This window comes from Phoxinus phoxinus (assembly GCF_949152265.1).
Source record: "Phoxinus phoxinus genome assembly, chromosome: 7".
Classification (NCBI taxonomy): Eukaryota; Metazoa; Chordata; class Actinopteri; order Cypriniformes; family Leuciscidae; genus Phoxinus; species Phoxinus phoxinus.
The window spans coordinates 26,112,757-26,137,903 of record NC_136882.1 but is presented as its reverse complement, the minus strand read 5'-3'; the positions used below and the strand labels follow the sequence as shown (position 1 = coordinate 26,137,903).

General features: G+C 36.3%; 3 protein-coding genes across 14 annotated transcripts in view; 1 reads left to right on the top strand and 2 right to left on the bottom strand.

Moving 5' to 3' along the window:
* The window catches only part of tbc1d4 (TBC1 domain family, member 4), a 33,999-nt gene extending 27,779 nt beyond the window's left edge, over nucleotides 1-6,220 (bottom strand). For 6 of the 8 annotated variants that reach the window (XM_079619288.1, XM_079619290.1, XM_079619293.1 and 3 more), the window contains exon 1: nucleotides 3,274-6,220. In XM_079619288.1, the coding sequence (XP_079475414.1) occupies nucleotides 3,274-3,681 (408 nt within the window). In that variant the 5' untranslated portion in view covers nucleotides 3,682-6,220. The remainder of the gene's footprint in view (nucleotides 1-3,273) is intronic. The other 2 variants (XM_079619289.1, XM_079619294.1) reach the window with 1 other exon arrangement.
* Nucleotides 6,221-6,728: 508 nt separating this feature from the next.
* On the bottom strand, nucleotides 6,729-8,790 carry commd6 (COMM domain containing 6). The gene is made up of 7 exons (XM_079619302.1): nucleotides 8,591-8,790; nucleotides 8,205-8,263; nucleotides 7,968-8,033; nucleotides 7,792-7,868; nucleotides 7,458-7,626; nucleotides 7,215-7,367; nucleotides 6,729-7,121 (listed from the first exon to the last, which is right to left on the bottom strand). Exons 1-7 carry the CDS (start codon nucleotides 8,613-8,615, stop codon nucleotides 7,071-7,073), a joined length of 600 nt encoding a protein of 199 aa, XP_079475428.1. The 5' UTR covers nucleotides 8,616-8,790; the 3' UTR covers nucleotides 6,729-7,070.
* A 401-nt stretch (nucleotides 8,791-9,191) lies between these two features.
* Nucleotides 9,192-25,016, top strand: morc3a (MORC family CW-type zinc finger 3a). Of its 5 annotated transcripts, XR_013798414.1 has the most exons (21): nucleotides 9,192-9,297; nucleotides 11,383-11,455; nucleotides 11,844-11,976; nucleotides 12,919-13,142; nucleotides 13,388-13,544; nucleotides 13,735-13,882; nucleotides 15,449-15,580; nucleotides 15,869-15,988; nucleotides 16,145-16,236; nucleotides 16,448-16,468; nucleotides 16,654-16,752; nucleotides 16,839-16,967; nucleotides 20,169-20,243; nucleotides 20,402-20,435; nucleotides 20,526-20,621; nucleotides 20,712-20,790; nucleotides 20,867-20,921; nucleotides 21,021-22,152; nucleotides 22,500-22,536; nucleotides 22,805-23,040; nucleotides 24,357-25,016. XR_013798414.1 is itself a non-coding variant. In XM_079619299.1 (20 exons), exons 1-20 carry the CDS (start codon nucleotides 9,256-9,258, stop codon nucleotides 24,493-24,495), a joined length of 3,195 nt encoding a protein of 1,064 aa, XP_079475425.1. In that variant the 5' UTR covers nucleotides 9,197-9,255; the 3' UTR covers nucleotides 24,496-25,016. The 5 variants fall into 5 exon arrangements, 4 of the variants coding, with proteins under 4 accessions (XP_079475425.1, XP_079475423.1, XP_079475426.1 ...); XM_079619299.1 differs by lacking the exon at nucleotides 22,500-22,536 and having other exon boundaries at nucleotides 9,197-9,297; nucleotides 20,526-20,600; XM_079619297.1 differs by lacking the exon at nucleotides 22,500-22,536 and having other exon boundaries at nucleotides 9,198-9,297.
* Nucleotides 25,017-25,147: the final 131 nt, after the last annotated feature.

The window sequence follows — 25,147 nt, the reverse complement described above, 5'->3', positions numbered from 1 at the left end:
TGTGAGATGAAAAGTAGTTTAAACGCAAAGAAACTGTGATGAGAAATTCCTGCTTTTCATTAAAATCGACAAAATACAAAGACTGATTAGTGCACATGACCTAAATATCTCGAGATTTAAAGAATTTGCAAAATGTCATCAATGTGCTGCCATGACCTCATGTTTAAAAATGCTTTAGAACGCGGTTTAAAGACTAAGATATAAAATAAAATGCAACAGCACTGGAGGCTTCTCAGAAAATTACCAGAGTCAACCCACATAAAACTAACAGTGAACACAGAGAAAAGAGCACTGAAAGATTATGAATCAGAATTTTAAAGAAATACTAAAAAATAAATAAAAATTTTTTTAAATGTTCAAAGTACACAAATGAACCTTGACAGCCCTAAAAATATACTGCACAAAATCCTTTTATTTCTCTCAATTTTTTTGCGAACCCCCGTCTGAAAATTCCTTACTTAAAAAATCCACGTTAAAATATTGATTATTCATAGGTATACCTTTGCTTTCTCTACAGTATACAAAACACAATGCACTAGAACAGGACACTCATGTCACTGGTCACTTCTTGTACAGGACGCAGATTGGCTTGACATGAGTCATGGGTACCAGGAAGACCGACCAACTACAAGGTATTCAGAGCCGCTGGGTAAAACAGGACACTGTCCCATATTCCAAAACTCTAACTCGGAGGTCTAAGTGGGTTATTATATCCTGTGCAACATTGCTTTCGCTTCTTTGATAACCGCTCCAAACCTCAAAATAAATAGCCTAGTCTTAAACTGCATAAACAATTTTTAAAAATGCACCAGAAGGACCCCAGGCATTTTTTCTTGCCCACAGCATAAACACACTACAGCTTAATCACAGATAAAGCTTTCCTTTCATTTCTATCAGTATAATGAGGCCAGGCATCTGAGTGCACATAGTATATCATTATGAATAGAAGCATAACCTTACTTTGTTGCCCTTACACTGGGTGGGCTATTCTATGCTGAAGGTGGAGTTATAAATAAGGGACCAGTGGGTTCCCCCACAGCCTTAAACGTTGAACTATGTCACTCCACAGGCAACTGGAAAGGATTGATCTGGCTGCATTCAGACTAGGAGATATTTATATGCCGAAATGGCAGCTGAGTCGCTCTCAGAAAACTGGAGGGACTATGGTGCACGGTAGCACTTCGAAATGAGCCAGCAGCCATCTTAAAATGTGAGCAAAGACACATTCCTCATGGACTATCTAGCACGTGTTGATATCTAGATACGTGTTTATTGCATAACACATGATGGTGATGTATGCATGTTGCCTCTGGAGCTCAACATGCACACACAAGAGGACCGACACCATGAAGAGAAACTTTCCCTTCCTCACATTCACTTCTGAGTACTTTTACCTTTGAGAATATATACAACAATAGTATAAATAGCATACATAATGTGGCACGTGCAAATAAAAAATATTTATTTTCAAATAAAATCCACAGAGAAACAAAGAGATATACCATAGCGAATCACTGAATATACACACATATGTGCAAATTCATCTTTCATCAAAAACAACAAAGCACATTGAACAGGCTTCTCAAATATATCTCAGCAGCAGAATAACATTAGGGTCGCATTACAACTAATTACAAATCAATACGATGGAACAGAGTACTCAGATGTAACTGCAGTGCATCATGGCTATTGTTGTTGTTTCAAGGCATCATGACAGAGAGCAGAGGAGCGGGTGGGGGTATTTCAATGTTCTAAGTGTGTACTGTCTGATCTGATTAATCCTTCCACCTCGTGTGCCAGGAGAGATCTGACCCGCCTTTACATGATGCTCTGTAAATCTAATTCCTCTGGTGCAACGGTGCCCTACATACTGGCATTTATCCAACTGACAAAGACCTGTCAATCATACAGGAGACTAAACGTCAGGGCGCATTGTCCCTGTGTAAAAGTTTAGCATGATTAATTTTTCTCCAAAACACATTGGGAACAATTATTTGCCCCCTTTTATGAAATACTTTTTGCAACCTCCTTTTTCCAAGATAACAGCTCTGAGTCTTCTCCTATAATGCCTGATGAGTTTGGAGAACACCTGACAAGAGATCAGAAACCATTCCTCCATACAACTCCATGTTGGCACTTCTTCTCTTCAGTTCAGCCCACTCATCTTAGGGTTCAGGTCTGGGGACTGGGATGGCCATTGCAGATGCTTGGTTTTGTGGTCAGTGACCCTTTTGTTTTGATTTTGATGTTTGTTTTTTGGGTCACTGTCCTGTTGGAAGATCCTAACATGGCATGTTATAAGATTTCTAGCAGAGGTTGTCAAGTTTTTATTTTTTTATCTGTTGGTATTTGATCGAATCCATGATGCCATGTCACTGTCAAGATGTCCAGGACCTCTAGGGATAAAAAAGTACCCCATGTGTTAAATGAAATAGTCTGCTGTATCTTCAATGTTGTGGGCCTAAAGGCAATATGGAAGAAGAAGAAGCGCCAACATGGATCTGGGAATCTGAAGGATCTGGATATTCTGTATAGGAATGGTTTCTGATCTCTTGTCAGTTGTTCTCCAAACTTATCAGGCAGTATAGGAGAAGACTCAGAGCTGTTATGGAAAAAAGAGGTCGCAAAAAAATTATAATAAAAAGGGGCAAATAATTGTTGTTCCCAACGTGTTTTGGAGAAAAACATATATTTCATAATGTGATAATGATAATGCATAATGATTTTCCCCCCACTTTCAATTATTTTACTTCAATGAAAGCTTAGATATTTGCTCATTTTAAAAATAAAATATCAAAAGGATTAATAATTCAGATTTGGTCATATTTACCAAGGGGGCAAACAATTCTGACCAGCACTCTATATACACAGACATACAATACATATATATATATATATATATATATATATAATTATTATTAACAAAATTAGGTCATTTACCAATAGACCTGATATTTAAAAAATATATAGGCCTAACCATTTAAGTTGAAAAGTTAAAAATCCCCTGAAAGAGTTAACTGAATATCTGTATTAAAAAGTAGGTAATTTAACAATAGTCCCGATATTTAAGAATATATAACCATTTCAGTTAATATTGGAATAAATAAATAAAATAATGGTCAAATTATGCCATTTATTCATATAAAGAACCGATAACCAGTCTATTAACCTCTAATCCGAACCCCAGAAAGTGTTGATTCATAAGCACTGTGCCCTTGAGCAACACATTAAACAAACAAGACACTTAACAGCTAAATCAGTGGCCAAACATACCTGATTCGGATCGCATGCTTTGAACACATGGCATGCCATCTCAGACTCTGGGTTCTCTGGTTGACTTCTGATAAGGTAGGCAAAGTAAGACAGGTCATGACTATTGTGGATAAACCTGGATATAAACTGTGCTTTGTGTTCGAATATGAACACGGACGGGTTGCTGCTGTTTGCGGGCACGCAGCGGATCAGAGAGGGCGAGAGATTCAGCTGAACTTCTCTGGCCTGTGCGGGACCGGGCTCGTTCTTCTCACTTTTCCTCCGAATCTCCGCCACCAGCCACGGGAGCATGGGCAGCGTGGTTCGCCTGTCCAGAGACGACCAGCCCATGTAACACAGCGCAAACCTCTTCTCTGCCTTTTGATTACTGTCATTATTATTATTCCCTTTGCCACCATGTCCCTCCATCTCTCCAATGGCTCCGGGACAAAGACTTTAGTTGCTTTGTGCAACAACTCTGTCTTTATACCACTAATTGCCTAAAAAAAAATACATGCACCGGTCAGTAGGCTATGTGAAAGCAGCTGGAAACATCCCCTGGCGCGTTTATGGTATATGGATCACTCACGCTTTAGGCAAAAGTGCGTGAGGATCGTGTGTCCTGAAGAGCTTAAGCTACAACAATACTGGCTTTTAAGATGCACCGAGGCTTTTATTCCAAGGTCATATCACTGTTTAAAAATAAAAACCTCCACTCAAAGCGAAAAAATCCATATATAAAGTTCAACGATTTGCCTCAGTGTATCAATAATACACAACTGCTTGAAGGACTGCGCGTCTTATTCCTGCAGATTTCTCGAGTCCCGACGCCTCAGATTGTGGACGTCGCCGCGGACAAACGCCTCATGTGTGAAGTTGCAGATCAGCTGGAGTCCTTTAAAGTCGCTGCACATCACTTTTTAGTCGTTTTTGTGTCATTTAACGGCGTTGGAGAACAGAGAGTGCTGTGGTTCCAGGAGGAGTGGCCGCAGCAGCCATATGAGAGGCGTTCACTTGAACGCGCGTGTGTGTGTGTGTGGATCTCTGGCTCCCCTGCGTCTTCAGGAAACACACGGCACTGGCCTGACTGAGGAAAGCAAGTGAACTTTATTAATGCTTGGGATATCGAAATAGTTTAACGTTGTATTACTCCATCTGAATATTTAATATTTTTGCTAGTCAACTTCTTTATTGGCTACAAATAATTGCCCAGGGGGCAGGGGCTGACATTTTGTGAAAACGCGCCCCAATTGTGAATATTGATATAGGCCTATACAACTATTTGTCCTAATGAAACATTAGATATTAGCAATTATTACTCCCATTATTACACTTAATTCTTTTTTCATTACGTGTCCCCAATAACAAATTAATTTGGAAATTAGATACAGTGAGTGTATATAGATACATTGTATTGAATGGCACTACACATGTATGGCCATTTTACCCACATATTGCATAAAGTAAAATGGTGTATGAATTAATTCCGTTATATCTTTCATAACATAGTTGAGAATAATCTTTATACAAATTTTGGTTAAAAAAAATCCTGAAACCCCAAAATTTTAAATAAATTAAAAAGAAATCCCATTGTTTTTGTATAGCCTACGTGTAATTTCATGTCATTTAAAAAAAAAAGAACTGAGTTCTGATGTCCACTAAAGAGGACATAGCATAACCTATGAACAAAATATCAGTTTTCTAAAATGTGTTTTTTATTTTATTTTATTTTTACCATTTGTTTCTTATACTCTAAACAATGTGATGACATCTAAAAAAATACTAAACTCAAAAAACTTTTTTTTTCTGGGCCAATGAACACGGAATGAAGTTGGGTCAAAAGATTTTACTGTGGATGAAGCATTCTTCACATTTCTAGTAAATACAGGGTGAGGCTCAGTGTGTTTAAGGTGAGCATACTTGTATAATTCAATGTGAATCAATGGTAGGCTATCCTATGCAAGGGAAGTTTCATTCGAGCAATATTTGTTAATAGTATTAAATTATTATTTTGCCAGTATAGTGAATTGGATTACATAAGTATAGGCTACTGACAGGTTTGAAACATGAAACTGTACTTTTGCACAAAAATTAATCAATATACTCAAGAGCGCCCTCTGCTGTCTCTAGAAGCTATCATTTTATTTTCTTATGATATAGGTTACTGTGGTCATATTTCGGAATCAAATACTAACATACATACTGCTGCACACTATGTAGTATAGAGAGTAAACTGTCTACCCTTCATTTCAGACAGTGGGTGAATTCGAAATAGTATGTTTCCATACCTTTCTTGCCATTTCTTTAATAGTAAGCTATACACTAGGAATAGTACAGAATACGGTAGAAATCGTAAAAGTAGTATACTATTATGCTATTCAGAAGTATACAATCTGGATGCTGCCATCATCCGCTCTTAGTTAATGTGAAAATTATTCTTGACCCGTAAATGTAATGTGATTGCTCACAAAAAAGAAAGAAAGAGGGCAATAAACAGAAGTCGTGAAAGTATTTTCTTCCCTAGTGTGACGTATTACCTGGTGAAAAAGCTTCTCGAACAAGAACAAACGTAGGAGAGGACTTGATTTTGTCCATCGGGAATTGATTGGATCATTGTGGTTTGCTTTTGCTGCAATCTCATGTGAGCAGTGGCATAGGTTTGATTTTGAAATTGGTGGGGACGGGGACATATATTTTAAGGTTTGATTGAAATTATTGCTAGGGATATATCAGTGTCACTGGATATTGGTAGGGACACGTCCCTAGCGTCCCTATACTAAATTCTACGCCCCTGCATGTGAGTGACAGGTAGGTTGTCTCGCCTTTGCATCAGTAAACAACGCATTGCTTGTCTAACACAGTGAGATATGATGATGATTGGAATCAGTTCAAGGCCAACTGAGGACCTGCATAATAATTTGCATAATTTGTATTTTGTTTCATAAAAGTATTAGCTGGTTAATAAAATAAATTGAAAACACATTTTTAAAAGTTCTCATGTTACTATTGCTACCATCGAGTCCTGACCAAGTGCCCAGCTTAAAACAAGATGCTAGACAAATAGCAGCACTTCCAGATGAATATGAGAGACCATCAGAGACCAACTGTAGCCTATCATCACATATAGCCTGTAATATAGTCTGTAAAAGTTGCCATCTCTAGGCACAGGTTTCAGACTTTCAGAAAGTATTCAATTATTTCTCTGTCTGCTGTGCTGCAAGGTCACATTCACACATATTTCATCTGTAATCTTTCAGCCAAGACAAAACAGCAGATCAGTTCCACTGTCAAGAAGACAACGAAGCTGACAAAAATTGATAAGTCTATTCAAAATAACAGGTCATCCCACCAAATTTTTTCCTAAACCGAATCCAACACCATCCTTACTGTTAAGCATTGTGATGTTAAGCATTGTAAAGGATTGTGATGTTAAGAAGGTGCAATTATTATTTTTTTAACTATAAACGAAACAGAATAGTGGTTCAGTGAATAATTTTATTGCAAAATATTAGGAGAAATTCATGTTCTTGAACATCAACTCATAAGCATTATTTGAAAGGGGAAAAACAAGTAATTAATGTTCTTAAAGGCACTTTAGACAATTATGAAGATCAAAATTATTGACGATTGGAAATTTATGTTGATCCATGAGGGATCTAACACTATAGGACATGTGTCTTTATTCAGTGCTGACAGTATTAAAGGAATGAAAAGAAAAAAGATCAGTGCAAAAATATTAACTGTACTTAAATGTAAATATTTAGTCAAAGACAGAATGGTTCAGAATCACTGCTGCAAAAATCACATGCAGAAAAATATTAGACAGTCTCTAAAACGGAGGCCATTTCCTTGAACTGCCTGTGGAAGTTCTGAGGGCCAAAAACAAGATAATTATGAATTTCAGAAAGTTTAGACACTTTAGATGGTTTAAAATGAAAATAGGAAAATGCATAATTCCATACCTGGAACTGCTGTACTGTCATCTCAAAGGATTTATATGATACCTCCCCTGACGTGTCCGCAATTTTCATTAGAACCGAGATGAACGAAGAGTTGAGGGATCGGCAGGTATCTGAGCTCACTGCCATTCCAAGCTTCCACTGGATATCTACAAGCTAAGAGTGAAGAAGCTTTGATATCAACAACCTGAGAGAGAATAGCGGCTGACCAATAGCGACACTGAAAACAAGAATCATGTGACACACCTGTCCAATACTAGCCATTGTCAGGACCTCCTGCTGTGCATGTAGAAGAGCACCATGCTCAGTCCAAAGCTGGTGCACCAACTGTAGCTTTGCTTTGGACCATTTACTGCTGCATTCAGTCAATTTACTGACCAAGACATCTGCACTGAGATTGCTCTTTGCAGCTAACCTGTTTTAATAAATATTTATCATAAATTGAATCGCAGCCAACACCAATCAAACAGGCAAAATCAATGTTCCAGAAATGTGTATACACAGGGTTTGAAATAAGCCCATTTTACTTCCGAAACGTTTACATCAATGACATTTTGTCCTTTGAAAGATAATACTGTACCTAAAATAGTATGACATCAGTCTTATAATATCTTGAACAGCTTTCTGATCCAGGTTTATCCCGGCTCTTTGAAATTTCTGAGTTAGGGAAATAAAAGCATTTCAAAGACATAAAAGCAAGTACATGCATGCTCAATTTACAATATAATTACATCCCTGTAAATTTTGTGAGCTTACATCACAGTTTTCAATCAAATCTACTGCTGTGCTCTGATCCTGAAGATGAACAAGGATCACCTGGAGCTGGAAAATGAAAAGACTAGTGTCAGATTAGCCGTCTGAATTAACATTTAATAATACCACATCCAGTACATAACTTGATGATAATATGTAAATATAAACTGTGAAGTGTTGCAAATTTTTCAAGCACATTGTTGTTCTTCCCATTGTACATGACCACACACACAATCTTACCGTTTCTGCAAACAAGTCTGTGGGGAGCTTTTCAATTTTTTTGACCACATCATCCACACCTGCAATAAAACATGCAAAATGTCACGGATAATCAGAATCAAATTATTTATTAATGCTAGGTTATTTCAATTAATGGCTGTGTGTGAGTTTATACTTGTGACATTCTGTTAAGTGTATAGTAAAAACGGGCACCCAATGATATGGCATAGATAAGTGTGTGAAATTATTAGTAGTATGAGTTATATCAAAATATATATTGATACCAATTATTATATTCATATATAAGGTTAATTTGATCATGTTTAGTTTAATTAGAGCACAGAAAGTGAACAAACACAAATTGCTGCTCTTTAAATTTGCAAGAAAATAGTATACATTCTACTCACCAGTTGACAGCTCCAGTCCAAACATCTTTGTCAATTATCGGGCTATTTATCATAAGACAACTGCATTCAACAATATGTTAAACAGCCGGTATTGTGTCAAAGCATAGATCAATTATTTTGGACCAGTTGTTTACTTGTCTTTAGTCAATTCTGTAAAAAAGGAGAGTTCCAGTCCGGAAGTGATGGATTCCATTGAGAATTTATTTCAAAATAGCAGTACGACTGTTGGGTAACGTTAGTAGACTACAATGGAAAGAATATAAATGTATATATTTTTTATATTATTTATATAGTCAGAAATATAAAGAGTTACTTACTATTTGACCTCAGCAATATGTGCTTTTTATTTTTTTATTTTTTTTATTCCAATTCTAATTTTAAATTATTTTATTTTACTGACCTTGGTATTTTCTTTGCGTTCTTGTCATATGACAACAAAAACCGGTCTATTGACTTATTTATATTAATACTTAATAGTATTAATAACTTAAAAATATGAATGTCAAAGAAATAATACATCAACAAAAAAAATCTAATAATTAAAACGAATTAAATTTATGTCCCCTTGTTTGGGCTTTGATTTTGAAAATCCCTCGGTCAGTCCTCCCGGATGTCGGAGTCACACCTCTCTCGAAGTTTTGTATCGTCGCGGGTTTTACATATCAATGATGGCGGTGCAAACGGAGAGAGGGATCCCGCTCAGTGCGGTATGAATGTTTAATACATTTATTATTACAACCTGACGTGTGTAATTAACGCATGGTAATAGACACCATGTTAATAGACCTATTGGAAAGTGCATACGTAATAACGTAATTTCTCGCACTGTTAGCATTGTCATTGGCAAGTTGACGGTTTATACGACATCTTAAATTATCTAACGTTATATGTTTGCTCTTAACAATGAACAACAAATATTTCACAGTGTGTGGGAAATTGTGTGATCGTTTAATGTTATGTTCATGCATTTGTTTTGCTGTGACGTATATGTTCGTCGTCCTATCAGAAAGGCTCCAAAATCGAATTTTTCTTTCAGTTTCGTTTCTCTGTCAACGGAATGTGCCTAGTCGAGGCTAAATCTACCTGTTTATTCCTTCCACCTTAAAAAACGTCGCGCTTGCACTTGTTTTTAAACTTTTTAGTGTTTAGTCCGTCACACTGTGTATCGGTTCCCTCAGTGTGATCAGTAGGCTATACTGACAGTAGCTCACCTTTAAAAATGACTGAGAAACAGTGGCTCCAATTGGACAAAAAATTTAATGATGTACTAAAACTTTTTCTTTGGATAATCCGGTACATTATCCTCAGACCAACTGTTATTTGTAGTTATTAAGTTCCAAAGTTATTCGCATAGACATTAGCGAAACTTTTGAGCTATTGGTGGCGCTGTACATGATTTGAGACTGTGGTGGGAAACAATTTTACAGCACTGTCTGAATAAGGGACAAACATTTACCAATTGTCTTTAAATGTTATTTATTGTCTTGCAAGAAAAGGTCAACAGTCATACAGAGTCAGTGCCTGCAGAGTGTGACAAAGAAGGGAGGAAGAAAGAAATCCTTTCTTCTTTATAGTTGATTCTATCTATGTCATCATGAACAACATGTCCCATAACTGACACATTGTGTTGCATCCTACTAGACTTGAGTAAAAGGCCCTTTGTCTCAGTCATACATTAGAGTCACACATTACTTATTGTCAAGTCACATATTAAAGGTCATACACATACATGTACACAGATAAGGGTTTTTTGTTCCATCAATGTAGCAGAGAATCTTTGGAGTCCACATGCAATCCTCGTCCGTTTTACTACCTGATTCGAATTGCTATGAATATAAGAAAATGCACATATATAGAACATATTAAATTGCTTCCACAAGACAGATACTCAAAATTCGATTTGGTTAATGTTAAAACTGTCCTCTATATGTGTGCCAAATTGTATAACTTTAAGTTTCCCTCAAGCACCATAAACACAGGAGCGGGTTGGAGTAATAGCCTTGTGGTAGCAGCTGCTTCAGGCGACCCGAGTTTGAGTCCTTTGCCTGTCCTGGTATCTCTCTCCTCACTGTTGCTTCCTGTCTCATCTAATAAAGGGATGAAATATAACTTTTAAAAAAACACAAGAGTGAAAGAAGATTAAGAAGAATGAATACAAACACCCGTTGGCCCCTAATAATAAGTAGAAATACTGATTTGTAGCATATATATCATCACTTAACAATAACAGTAAGCTCATGGTAGGCCTCTCGTAAAATACTTATAAATCATCTATAAAAATATACATGGGGGAAAAAATAAGTTTTTACTTCCGAGTGTCGCTGTCTATTCATGTTTTTTTCTAAAACAACTTCGAACAAGGCTCATCCAAATGATATATGAATTAAAAAATGGTTCAGAAAATAAGTTATTGATTAATAGTTATTGATTATTACATTGTTCAAATGTATAATAACTTAGGGTCTTTTGAAAATCCAGAATAAAGAATTCAAAATCGAGCCAAAATGTCTGTTACCGTCAAACCTGCAAACAGATAGGCTAATATGGAGAAAAATCTATTTTGCAAGTCTTATATTACAGAAACATCCTAACACAGAACCCTATCCTGTCTGTTCAGTAACGGTATAACTTTTTCAAATCTTAAGTATTAAGATAAGAAGTTTCTGTAATACAGCTCCTGTGACCAGAGATCCACAATCCTAGAATACATCTTTTTAAGTAATCCATACATACATAAATTGTGTTTTAGGGTGTTATTAATAAAGTTTCCTGTGTCTTTGATCTTTTTATAGCTTAACCCAAAGTTCCTTCACACCAACTCCACCAGCCACACCTGGCCCTTCAGTGCCATTGCAGAGCTGATAGGTGAGCGGACACTTCTGATAGCGCTCATTGTGAGACTATGTATTAGCAGTTGAAACAATGGGTGTGTTCCCTCAAAGCTTAGATTACTATGAATTTGTAACCTAGTTTCACATCTTAAAGACATTCCTGGCTATATTACCAGTGCATGATAGTATTTAGTAGTACTGTACGTAATACATTAAGTACTGGTAAATATTTTTATTGCATCCCATGTATTGCTCATTAACAGCTAGCCATGAAGTTTAACTCCTGCCAGGGTCAAGTAAGGAATTAAAAGACTTTGTAAGAATAGCTTTCAGGGCTACCTCAGTAGAGAGTTACTCTCAGGCACTAGGATAAATATGTGTAATAATTTGATCATATTTTATATGTATATTTTCTACTTTAGACAATGCTTACGACCCAGATGTGAGTGCCAAACAGTTTTGGATTGATAAGACAGCAATCAGAGGTCACGATTGTCTAATTTTCATGGATAATGGAGCAGGAATGGATTACGATAAGATGCACAAAATGCTCAGGTGGGTGAGAACACAAACCAGTATGTTGACTAGCACACATTTGGGTTTCATGATCCTAAAAGTGATTCTTACAGTGTCACATGATCTAATGTGCTGATTTGGTACTCAAGAAACTTTTCGGTTACAGTGTAATTATATATTTAAGTACTGACAGTAATATTAATTAACAATATGTACTTACTCTAGGGTTAGGGTAGGATTATGATTTGGTTGAGGTATAGTTGCATGTAATTATGCATAATTTACTGATATTACTATGGTAAGTACATGTAACATATGTAACAAGGATACTGTCAAAGTGTTAGCCTACCAACTTATCTTATTATCATGGTTGTTCATGAAGTGTGGAAACAGAAACTGCGAAAATGTATTTTATCAGGATTCTTTATCAGAACAGAAAGTTTGAAGAACTGCATTTATTATAAAATATAACTTTTTTTGAAACATTATAAATGTCTTTTTGTAAATGTATTTACACTACTGTAATTTTTTTATGTTTTTGAAAGGGGTGTCTAATGTTCAAAAATACAGTAAAACTAAACTATTGTAAAACATGAATAATTTTGTAAAAATAAACTTTAAAAAAATGTTCTATTTGAATATATTTAAAAATTAATTGATTCCTGTGAAATGTCATCAGTAGTCTGCAGTGTCACGTGATCCTTCAGAAATCATTCTAATATGCTGATTTTGTGGATTTTGTGAAACATGTTGTGGAAACTGATAAACTTTTTCATGATTCTTTGATGAATAGAAAGTTTAAAGGAACATAAGTTATTTAAATTATATTTTTTTGTAATATTATAAGTATCTTTAATGTCACGTTTGGTTAATATATGGGTTAATTTCATAATAAAAATCTTACTGAACCCACGGTTAAACAGAAATGTAAATACAAATGTTAGTATATAGCCTGATGTATTGTGTTCCTCTCCCTCTCAGTTTTGGCTTCAGTGATAAGGAGACTATAAATGGCCATGTCCCTGTGGGCCTCTACGGCAATGGATTTAAGTCTGGTTCCATGCGCTTGGGAAAGGATGCCATTGTGTTTTCCAAGAACGGAGAGTCCATGTGTGTGGGCCTGCTGTCCCAGACATACCTTCAGGAGATGCATGCAGAGAATGTCATTGTACCCATTGTCTCCTTCAAACGCATTGGACAGTCATATATCCTTACTTTCCAAATAAAGACAGGAGGAGGCTTAAATGGATGGGCTACAAAGGATAGCCTAATATTTAGCATGATATAAAAGAAATAAATTAGAGAGATGATATTAGACATAGTAGGAATCCAGTGCTTAATGTTCTTTTGCATTTGATCAGTTTCACCATTTGTTGTAAAAGTTGTTGTTTTTAAGTAAGTTTAAGCATATATTATCTATGACGCCTTTATCCTTGACCTTTCCTCTCACTCCGACCTGAGTCACAACACACAGCAAGTCTCCAAGATATCCTGCGCTTCTCTCTGTTCCAGACAGAGGAAGAACTGCTCTGTGAACTCAATGCCATCAATGCACACTATACTACCGACTCCACAGGAACACGAATCATCATCTGGAATCTCCGCAAGTGAGCATGCCCGAGATAGTGAGGCAGAGAATAAGAAATGTTAGAAATAATGAAAAGATCTGCTAATAATGTAGTTTAGAGCAGCGTTTCTCAACATCTGATTCATCTTGGTGTCGCTAGCACCATACTCTTGAAGCACATGAATGCATAGTTGAATTTTTTCAGTGAATGTTTTTTTTTTCTATGACAGAACATCCACAGACAAATCTGAGTTTGACTTTGAATCAGACCGCTATAACATCCTGATTCCATCTGAAGTATATGAGAGCGAAAAGGAGAAATACAAGCAATCCTGCCGCGTATTACAGTCAAGCCCAGAGAGCGACTTCTCCCTACGGGTGAGTACTTCACCCTCCTACTGTATGTTGAGTAGGTCTAACAGATCACAGTCCACATGCTGTATTTTCAGTGTGTATGTGTTGAGAGACACGCTTCATTATGCATTGCAGTTCGAACCAGCTGCGGCTTGTCTGTAAGGTAGAGCAGTGCACCACCAAAATATTCATGCAAAACATAGGCCTCTACATAAACGGAATCAATAATGAATTGTAAAAGGGAAAACTATCAGTATTAACAAAAAGCCATCTTTGCACTGCAGTAGCACAAGCTGCATCTAGATGTATTTACACACTGTTTAATGCTGCTCAGAGGTGGCACAAATGCGATTACAATGGCATATATAATGTCATGAGGTAATGTTTTTTTTTTTTAAAGTTCAATAGAGAAATATGAAATGACGGTAAAAAATGAAGTGATACTTTTAAATATTAAAAGGAATAGTTCACCTGAAAATTAAACTTATCCCATGATTTACTCACGCTCAATCCATCCTAGGTGTATTGATGTACTCATAACAAAAGTCCTCCCATGTATTACAAATACAACAGCTCCATCCTCCTGACCAATAATAACTACCCCTGGTCCCTTCCACTCAGGACAGACTCCTCTTTTGTAATATACCTTGTCTCCTGTCACATACATGTCATCCGTGGGCCTGAGCTGCTTACTGTACGTAGTGCCCTTCTTATCCGCTTAGAAGACTCTGCTTCTGTGAATGCTTTCCTAAAAGCATGTACTGTAATGCAGAAATATGTTTTCCTACTCTAACGCTCACAGTGGTACCTTCTTGAGCAGGTAGTTCATTAACTAGTACACAAGGAAGTTTAGGATTCTTTCCAAACACTAATTGATTTGGACTGTAGCCATGAACATTCAGCATACTGTTCTTAGCCATGGGGGCCCAGTCAAGGGCAGTGTGCCAGTCACATCCATTTTCTCGTTTGACCTTCTGGATTATCTCAGTGAGCATTTGATTATGTCTCTCAAGTAGTCCGTTGCTCCAGGGACTGTATCCTGCTGTTGTTTTTGTCTCAATGTTAAAGTTTTTAGCCATGTCTCTGATCTCTTAGTTGTTGAATTCTCCCCCAAAGATGAGGTGCACTACCATTTTCCTGCTTTTACACTAGAAGCGGCATTTTGCCTGTTAGAAATAGATGCTCGATTTTAATGTTATTTTAAGATGGGTTCAAATTAAATAAAGGGCAAAATCAGCATTTTGTTCCCCCTCTGTCAAACCTCAGGGACCCCTAGGGGTACACATATAACAGTTTGGTAACCATTGTTCTAAAACAACATTCGGAAGAGATAAATACTACATTAAGGCAATTCTAAGAAGGCATTCTATGCGTGTATCATGTGTACTTAAAGCCTGTCAATCAACATTAGAGCTCCACCCTCAGACGGAATAAGGCAAGGACACCAGACCTCTTACAAAATGTTTATCATAAACTAGTGCGAAGACCCAGAATCTGCCCTACCTAAATTTACAGTCAGAAGCCGCCACTGGCTTCAACACAACAGTAATTTTGTGTCTGTAACTCTGTATGTCTCTTTTCTTTTTCTAGGCATACTGTAGCATCCTGTACCTGAAGCCCAAAATGCAGATTATCATTCGTGGACAGAAAGTGAAAACCCAGCTGATCTCTAAAAGCCTGGCGCACATTGTCAAGGATAAATACAAACCCAACTTTCTTAATGTATCCATACAATCAAAAGGAGCAAGCTGTGATTCCCTCTTTCCCAAATAAATTCTGATAACTATTGGGAAATTAGTTTCCCAAGATGCTACCTTTTTAAAAAGAGATGGAAAATTTAGTTTTTTTAAACGTAAGAGCAACCTGACATAAACCTTTTAATGAATTTATGGTACAATTTTTTTTTTTTTTTACTTGTTACACGATCAGATCATTATAGTAATTTCTGATCAGAATAAAGTACTAAATTGGCTATGAATACACACCTTTCCTTAAGTCTTTTCTTCTCAGAAAGAAAGCATCCCCATCATATTTGGATACAACACCAAGAGCAAAGAACATTACGGAGTCATGATGTACCATAAAAACCGGCTCATCAAATCCTATGAACGTGTTGGATGCCAAAACAGGGTAAATATTTAAATATTTAAATATTAAATATATACATTTTAATCCATTTGTGTTTTTTAGAGTGACAAAATTATTTTTTGTAGTTTATTACTACTTTGTTTATTACTTTATTACTTTGAGTATCCAAATGCATTTTCAATCTTGGTTTTGCAATAGGCAAAAGGAGTGGGAGTCATTGCAGTGATTGAGTGCAACTTTCTCCAGCCAACACACAACAAGCAGGACTTTGACTACACAGATGAGTACAGGCGAGTGTGATACGTGACTAGAATTATTGTTTTCTGTTCTTTTAGATACTGTCTCTCCTTTTTACTACATTCTGTATATGGTCAAATACATTATTAAATATATGCCAATGTTCACTGCACAATTATTTGCATTTGAAAGGTTTTGACTAATTATGAATATCTTATTTTGTGAGCTCATTTGCTATTCAGCGTTTGATTTTTGATGAGGCAGGCAGGGTTACAAACAATTCAGGTAATTACAAGAATTGTTCGAAACCTTGTTAAGATTTGTTTTCACTGTTTTATAACTAAATAAGCTCTTGTCTTTTCCATTTAAGTTAATAACTCATTTTACAAGTTTTTGCGAGCAAATTTTGTTTTCTACAACAAGAAATCAATAATATAGCAGTCTAAGCTGTATATTGTTTGACCACGCAGGAGAACGATGAACATGTTGGGTGTGAAACTGGAAGAGTACTGGAAAGCAATCCGCCATAAGAGGGGATTGACCAGCACAGTCCTTATGGAGGATATCCCGTTAGTATACACTGACACACACTACAAAACATGTTGTTTCTTTTGGCCACTTTATTCATAAACTTTTTTCCTTGTTTAACATAAAGGAAACGTCCTGATCAGAACTGGGCTCAGTGCGATAATTGCCTGAAGTGGAGGAAACTTCCCGATGGCATCGACACGAATAAGCTGCCTGAAAAATGGTTCTGTCGATTGAATCCAGACCCCCAGTTCAGGTTTGTTTAGGTTGCTGCACATCTTTAAAGTCAATTAAAGTCTTTTTAAGACACTTTTTAGACCTGAAGAAATACTGTACATTAGGGTTGTGCAATATTGACGAAGAAAATATTTTCCAATATTTTCGTTAAGTTTTGTTGATAATAATTAGATTATATTTAGCGTGATTTTATATATATTTGTGTGATTTTGTGTTGGTACCATGGATGGTTTAAGCCTGTTGTGGACTGTTCATATTCTATGTGGTGGTCAGATCACAGCAGTGACAGAAATAAATAAAAAATTACTTGGGGGCAATATTTGGGATTTGCCACCTTAAAGTGATCTCCTGGGGCATTTTTACCTATATATTTTTTTTTCCCTAAACTTAAGTTATTAGATGTATGCATCACCTTTTATGTAAAATTCGAACATTCAAATTAAATTCAATTAGAATGATAACACAGTATAGGCTGTTACCAATCAAAATAAATCATTATCAACCAAATCCATCTATGCACTGCAGAGGTTACACAGAGGCGGCATCAGAAGTGGCATTAATATATTTACACTGCATTTACAATTGCATAAATGCTATGAGATTGTTTTTTAATTCAATATTTAAAGGTACTGTAAAAACTAAACTAAAACCGCCAGTAGGTGGCGGCAAGTCGCTGTCTAAATGAGTGAGTCATTCATTCAACCGTTTTGTTCAAACGGCTGATTCATTCAGGAACGAGTCTTTGTTGAAAGGGTCATTCAGTCATTAATTAAACTGATTCGTTCATAATGTGGAATAAAGGAAAAACAAACAATATTGACAACAGTGTGTCTAAAGTTATTGTTCATTTAACTGTTGTATAAAATAAATATCTCATTTGCTATCATGCAGTTATATGGGGAAAACGGCACTCTCTCTTGCTCATGTGATATTGTAATATAACTACATCACATGATATAAATATGACAAAAACTCATCGGGGCAAAAATGCCCACGTATCTTGAATTTTGGGGGCATATAACTGCATACATCATGTTGTAAAAGCATGAGTGACAAACTTGATGTCAGCTCGCACATTGTTAAAACAATAATTAGGATATCATAGGCGATACATATCGCACACCCCTACGCACAAAGAATAACTTAGAATTGAACTGACATTTACCCATCTTCTTTTCCTCTCTTCCTTTCTCGTGCAGGAGACTGTACGTAATATGTTGTCGTAAATGCCTTGAATTGTCACGTAAACAAGCAAATACACAAAGAAAGAATAATAAAAAATAATGTGTACTCTAATTAGATCGTTAGATCGTTTAAATGATTTAAATTTGTCTATGTCAAAGTGTCATATAAAATTGAAGACCTCTCATAAGTAAAAATAAGACTTTTTATGACCTTAAATGTAACTTTTTTTTAAGTTTTTAAGGATCAGTGGGAACCCTGTTTGTTTAATCTGACTTTTTATTATTTAGCTTTTAATGTTTAATAAAACCTCCAGCAGTACTCAAACTAAAAGTTCCTTGAAGAGTCATATTACAATGTATTATATTTTTTGTGTTTTTCCATTTGCATTATCCATTACTGTTATAAAAAAAAAAAGTGTTACCTCTGCAAACCTTTAAAGGGGTCATTAGAACTCAAAACTACCCTGTTAGTCCGAAAACAGCTTTTCTTGAAACCAGTTTCCAAAACGACTCGTTTCAGATTTTGTCACATTATTACATCAAAAATACCGCCTCTTCAGAAAAAGATCAGCGCCTACTTCTGCATCATTGCCTCTTTAGCCCCGCCCCCGCCCTACTGTCATGTAGTAGTAAATGCGAGACGGACGCAACAAAACGATAGAGATTCCTCTGGGGATTACATGACAGTTTGCAGTGTCAAGTTGTGGAAAAACACAGTCTTTGCATTGCCTTCCTTGTGATCTTAACATTAAATACCATGGATGAAGTACCAGATTGCGTCAGTAAGACACTGTTTGTTTGTTTGCTTCATTTTCCTGCGGATTCATTTTTAAACAAGACACAGTTTTACGCAGGCTTTTCAGAGAGACTAAAATTTAAAGATGATGCAGTTCCAACTACATTGGATCCGACAGTAATGTCACAACACACAATTGTGAGTAAACAGTGTTTTTACCATGTGTCACTGTTGCTTTGTCTGTTACAGATCGTTGGATATGTACTCACTTTACTTTTTACTTTACTGAAAATGATAAACGATGAATAAAAGAACGACAGTGCGACAAACAATGGTACATTCATTCGTAATTTGTTTACACTAAACACAGTGTTATCCTGTCATCTATAACTATGGTAACTTTTTTTTCCACAACCAAGACTTATAAAGCATTTGTAATACACATAAATGTTTTGGCACAGTTGGCAAATATTTCAACTATGTCTATGCAAAACCTAAATTTGACTAAATTAAACCTAAAAGTCACATTGGTGAAGAGAAGCAGTAATATCTTTAAAAACAAAATTATAGTCATTCTACACATTTGAGCAATTATAAGCACTCTTGGAAGAGATGTCATTGAAATGGGTTTCCTCCTGAGAGATCACCTATCTCTGTGACATCCCAAGGCTCTGTAAAAGAAAAACAACAATCTGACAGCAGCCCGCGCGTGTCAGCAAATCAGAAATGTCGTTTAGGTAGTAATGAACATAATACAATCATCAAGGCTGTATATTAAATTCAGAAATGTTAGGGTTTCGTTATGGCACCTACACACTTGAGAGCTCTGATAGGGCGTTTAAAGGATAGGGATGCGTACGTTTTCAGGTCGTTTTGCGTGTACCATGGAGAGAAGGAGCGGGTGAAATCGAACTGATTTTCGCATGAAATGACTTTTGGCAATTGCTATTTTGCATCACTGGAGAACAAGGCAAGAAGGAGTCCTGACTGTGGCAAATTAATAAAATGCGTTCAACAACCTAAGTTTCATATCTAATATATTATGTTTAATTTAATTTTTTATTACTAGAATTTTCCTTTCCCAACAATAATTTTTTTTTTACTCCTGTTGGGTTTGCATCCCTGAACAGAAAACACAACAAAAAGAATAATTCCAGTGCATTATAGCAATGTATATTTTGTAGAAACTTGGAGAGTAGAGTAGATTAGTAATATGAATCAACAAATGTAATTGCTTCTGAGTTTGTGTGCAAATCTCTAAACGTGTCTTAGCTCAAACAGTGGTTCTTTCTATATTCAGGCGATGTGAAGAACCAGAAGAAGCTGAAGATTCTGAAGATGAAAGTTCAGCCTGCCTGAAAATATACAAACAGCAGTGAGTGAATAACTATTCATTTATTTTGTTATTTAAATATGAATAAATAGGCCTGTTGATTTATGCAAGATACAATTAAGCCAATGATTTTTTTTTTCGTTAAGAAATGGATCTGAAATACCATAATCGGACACTAATTTTCTGTTATGTTGACACAGTGAGAAAAACCTCAAAGAACAGAAAAGAATTCAGGTAATGTCAAACAATGGCTGGTGAGTTTGTGTTTTGTACTCAGATTTCGTTCCACTTTTTTGTAATTTAATTGGCATTTCTTTGGATTAGGAGGAAGAAGCCAGGTTGAGAAATGATGTGCTGATTCAACAGAATAAGGATCGGAAAAGGAAACAGGACAACTTTGTGCGTCAACTCCGGCAAAATGTATTTTTTTTTTACCTAAGCTTAGGTAGTTAAGCAATTATCAATGATAAGAACATATTTAAGTCTCGCTCTCTCTTTTTGTTTCCATAGGCCCCTTCCTCACCCAGATCACCTACGGTGTCTTTGACAGCACAGAGCCCTTTAAATTCAACACCCCTCTCACAATCTGGTGAGGCCAAGTTTTGTGCATATTTGTTTTTGCTACAACATTGCAATTATTTATATTAATAATATTATTTATATAGCCCCGGACAACATGCCGGTGATTTCAAATGTCATGTCCCTCTCCACTCCTAAAAGGTACACCATTCTCTTCCTTCCTTTCACTTTCTTTTTTTATTGATGTATTTGTGATAATCTTCTCTTAATTCAACATTATTTCAAACCTGTCTTCTAAAGGATAAAAAGAAGTCTAGGACTGACCCATAGCCAAGCTGCAAAAAAAACAAGAATATTTCAAGATGCTTCAGGATGCTGTAGCAACACACCAGATAGTCCATCAACGTCCGCAGCTACATCTGATTTAATATCCTCACCTTTGGGGATCACAGACAATAATGACCAAAAAGTTGATGAAAACGTTGACGATGAAACAAGCAGTGGTGGTGATGATGACATTGCTATTGATGAGACCAAAAGCACACCGAGACCAAAACCTTTGACCTTTGACCTCTCTAGGGTAAAGACAGAAGAACGTACTAGCAAGAATGCAGTAGGATTAGATATGGAGTGCAGTGATCAGGCAACAATGAAGACATCAACTACAAATGACCAAACCACCACAACAACCCAAACCGAACGTTTCATTGTAAAGGCGGAGGAAGACCAGCAGGTCAAGAGGGAGGAGATTGAGAATGATGCTGAAGGAAGGGAACTGAGCGCTACTGGTGTGGAATGCAAGATGAGTAACACTGCAGAAATAATCCAAGATCCCGTGGAGGTTGAGAGATGTAGTAGTGCAGATGGTATCAAACCACTTTTTGAACATCCCAAGTCAGATGTAGAAAACCATGAAGGTTCAACATCAACAACTTCTAAAACCTCACTTTTCTCTAACATAGAAATAGACCTTATGCCAACCCATGAAGCACAGAAGCAACAGGATAACCTGCTAAATCTCCTGGAGGCCACAGCCCGGGAAAGAGATGAATTAAGAGAGCAGGTTCGGGAGAAAGATATCGAACTCCTGAAACTCACTGTGAACAAGGACTACAGCCATCAGAGCATCCAGACAGATCCATCAGAGGAACAGCACTATAAGACTCTCTACTTACAGGCCACTCAGCGCATCAAAGAGCTTACAGAAGAGAGGGATGAGATAAAAAAGAAAGAGGAGGTGTTGTTGCAAATCAAAGCTGAGAAAGAAGCACAGGATGAGGTGCGTCGTGGCCAGTTGAAAGCTGAGGGGGAGGGACACTCATCAACAACAAATGATTTTGAAAATGTTGATGATGAAATGGCTCTTCAAGTAGACTTTCTTCTAAGGGAGCTGGACAAGCGCAACACAGAATGCAATGAACTGAGAAGTAAGGTGAGCATCTGATATTTTTGACTCTCAAAGTGCTCGTAAGTAATAAGGAATTAGTCCCTGCTGAAAAGACCAGCATACATTTCCAGACTGCTTAGTAATGCTTTAATGTTGTTAAAGGGTTAGTTCACCCAGAAATGAAACTTGTCATATTTACTCACCTTCACGTTCTTCCAAACCTATATGACTTTCGTTCTTCTTGAAACCTGAATTTCTGTTCATCATATAAAACAAGAAGATTCTACAATCTCTTTCTGAACTTTTTGAAGCATGAAAGTTTAGCTTGCATGGACTTTCAATGGAAGGACAGATATCTCTGGTTTTAAAATGTCTTCATTTCTATTTCGAAGATAAATGAAAGTCTTACGGGGTGGGAAAGACATGAGGGTGAGTACATGATGACATGATTTTAATTTTTATGTGAACTAACCTTTTAACTGGTAAATCTTGCCTGTGAAGGTAATTTATACTGGTGAAGCTGGCTGACCATGGAAGCCTTGCTGCTTAAACTAGCTAAGAGGCATGATGTGGACATACCAGCATCCTAGTCTACAAGAGCTGGTCTTTTCCATTATTTGATTGGTCAGTCTTAAACTGTTTCTTTTTTCCCTTCTTCCATTCTTAAATACCCACACACTCAATTGTATACGTAAAGTTGGACAGCTTGGAAAAGGAGAAAACTCAGTTACAGAAGGAAGTAGAAGAGATGAGGAAACACAGAGAGGAATGGAGTAATGCAAAAGTAGAGAAAGAGACTCTGAAGAACAGTGCCACCAGTTCAAATCAAACATGCAGCACAAGCACAGCTGCAAACCCTGTGAATGGGATCACAAAGGAAGAAGAGAGCAATGAAAGACCTGTGGAGGGAAAGAATGCAGAGACACTGGCCAAGTAAGAGCCTTGTTGACTTATTTTAAAGATTTTCAGTATTAAAGGGCACCTATTATGACATTTAAAATGTTCCTAATGTTGTTTTGGGAGTCCCCAACAACAGTTTTACATGCATGCAATGTCAAAAAACACTTTTGTTTTCGTATAATATGCATTTATTTTTACCTGATTTGCTCACCGACTCCCAAATGATTCGTTCAACGACTCATTTTTCCAAACCCCTCCTTTGCGCGACGCTAATCTGCGGTGATTGGTCAGATGACCCAGCAGTGTTTACAGAGATAATACTTATTGTTTAACACGGAGTACAATGATGCTTTTATCAATTAAATCGTGTTATAATAATGATTATAGTCCACTGCTTTGTAGTTTGTAGTAAAAAACTAAAAATAAGATAAAGAATTTAATGTTATGTTAGCGAGCATAGCCCAGAGTTCATATTGTAAAAGCACAATCAGTCTTTATTTGCATTAGCCCGATGCATAAACATAACGTTTAAAAAAAAAAAAAAATGCAGTTACGTTACAACGAGGTATTATTCTATTCTTTAAGACAACTCCGAAAACAACGACAAACATATCTCAATACAATTGCCATTGAAGACCTAGAAGCTAAACGATGCTTACACAACAAACAAAATAATAATTAAGCATGCTACATAAAACATAAAAGCAACAATTATTAATAACACTTACAGGTTGTGATATGGAGGAGGAAGCTGATGCAAATACACTTAGAAATGAACCTTCCTTCAATATCAGCGGCTCGCGAATCCAAGTTTGATTGCATTTAAAAAGCAATCGTCTTCAAAATGGCGCGAGCAAAGCACAAGGCTCGGTCTATACTTCTGTGGTATAGCTGTATATATGAATTGTAGCCACTTAGTCTTCAAATGCTCCTCCTTGGGCAGATGAAAAAAGTTGGCTTTTGAGTCGCACTTCAGAACACAGCGTCTGGTCGCCATGAAGTTTTCCCTGGCCTTGGAGCGCAATAAGTGGGCGTATCGTATTCAAATAACTTGACAAGTTGACGTCATCTAGTCAGAGAAAAAGCTTCAGTCTTCTAACGATTCATAAAAATGACTCAGAGTCGACTCTTACTTTTGAAAGACAATAACTTTATATACGGTACACTTTCATATTTCAAACTTTGCAGGATGTTTTTGTTCACTTAGATCTATGTTACACACTACATGAAAGGTAAATTTCAAAATTCCATAATAGGTGCCCTTTAAGGTGGCATTTCTGTACATACTCATCAGGAGTCAAATTTTAATGCATATATATATAAATCTGCTCTCTCTGTTCTGTCCTTAGGTTGAGGGAGCTGAGGTGCAGTGTCGCTCGTTTATTGGTCACTTTTGTTCCTGCACTGGACCTCGACCAAGTGAACTATGACTGTGACGTCATAGATGAGATTTTAAATCAGGTCATACAGGAGATTCCCCCCTCTTGAGACCACTTTTACGTTAAGCCAGCTGCTAAAATGTTCAGCCTAGGTTAATGTTTTGTGTATAGAGGCAAATTGTTCAAATTCTATTGCACTAAAAATATTACACTTAATATTAAAATGTTAAGATTTATTTATTTACAAGTTCTTCCTGATTAACACTTGCAGTTCTTTGTGCAAGGTTAACATTCTTTTTTTAAATATTTTTATTAGAAAAGAGTTAATTTGACCAGAATAATGTTTGACCTTTTTGCCACAAAGACTTAAGCTTACAAATGTTATGGCATTTCAAGTTACTTTTCTGATATGCAATTGTGTGTATTTCTGATACACAATATTCCTGAAACACAATACACAATTGTGAGTGGATAACAGCTGTAGTAATTTCTACTTTAATTGTATGCAGGCAATTCTGTGTATAAAATTGTATATAGTGCTGTTTTTGAAAAAAGTGTTAAATATAAAATATATTTTTTATTTGTTTAATAAAATAATTGTTATTGTTAATAAAAATTGTTATTTCTGTCTGTCTTGTTTATCTGAGATATTATTTGTAATTCTAAGTTAACTTTTTTCTCAAATATAACGCTTTGCCTACTTGAACTCGTTTCCAAATAGATACATAAACACATTTAAGTCGCCACATACTGTTTACAAA

What these genes read in the sequence shown, in the direction of transcription:
- morc3a (XM_079619297.1), top strand. Translation starts at nt 9,256, where the DNA reads ATGATGGCGGTGCAAACGGAGAGAGGGATCCCGCTCAGTGCG. An exon ending in AATCCAGACCCCCAGTTCAG is followed by an intron (nt 16,968 to 20,168) that starts GTTTGTTTAGGT and finishes TTCTATATTCAG; the next exon opens with GCGATGTGAAGAACCAGAAG. An exon ending in TGCGTCAACTCCGGCAAAAT is followed by an intron (nt 20,622 to 20,711) that starts GTATTTTTTTTT and finishes TTGTTTCCATAG; the next exon opens with GCCCCTTCCTCACCCAGATC.
- commd6 (XM_079619302.1), bottom strand. Translation starts at nt 8,615, where the DNA reads ATGTTTGGACTGGAGCTGTCAACTG. An exon ending in TGGACTGGAGCTGTCAACTG is followed by an intron (nt 8,264 to 8,590) that starts GTGAGTAGAATG and finishes GTTTTATTGCAG; the next exon opens with GTGTGGATGATGTGGTCAAA. An exon ending in ATTTGATTGAAAACTGTGAT is followed by an intron (nt 7,869 to 7,967) that starts GTAAGCTCACAA and finishes TCCCTAACTCAG; the next exon opens with AAATTTCAAAGAGCCGGGAT.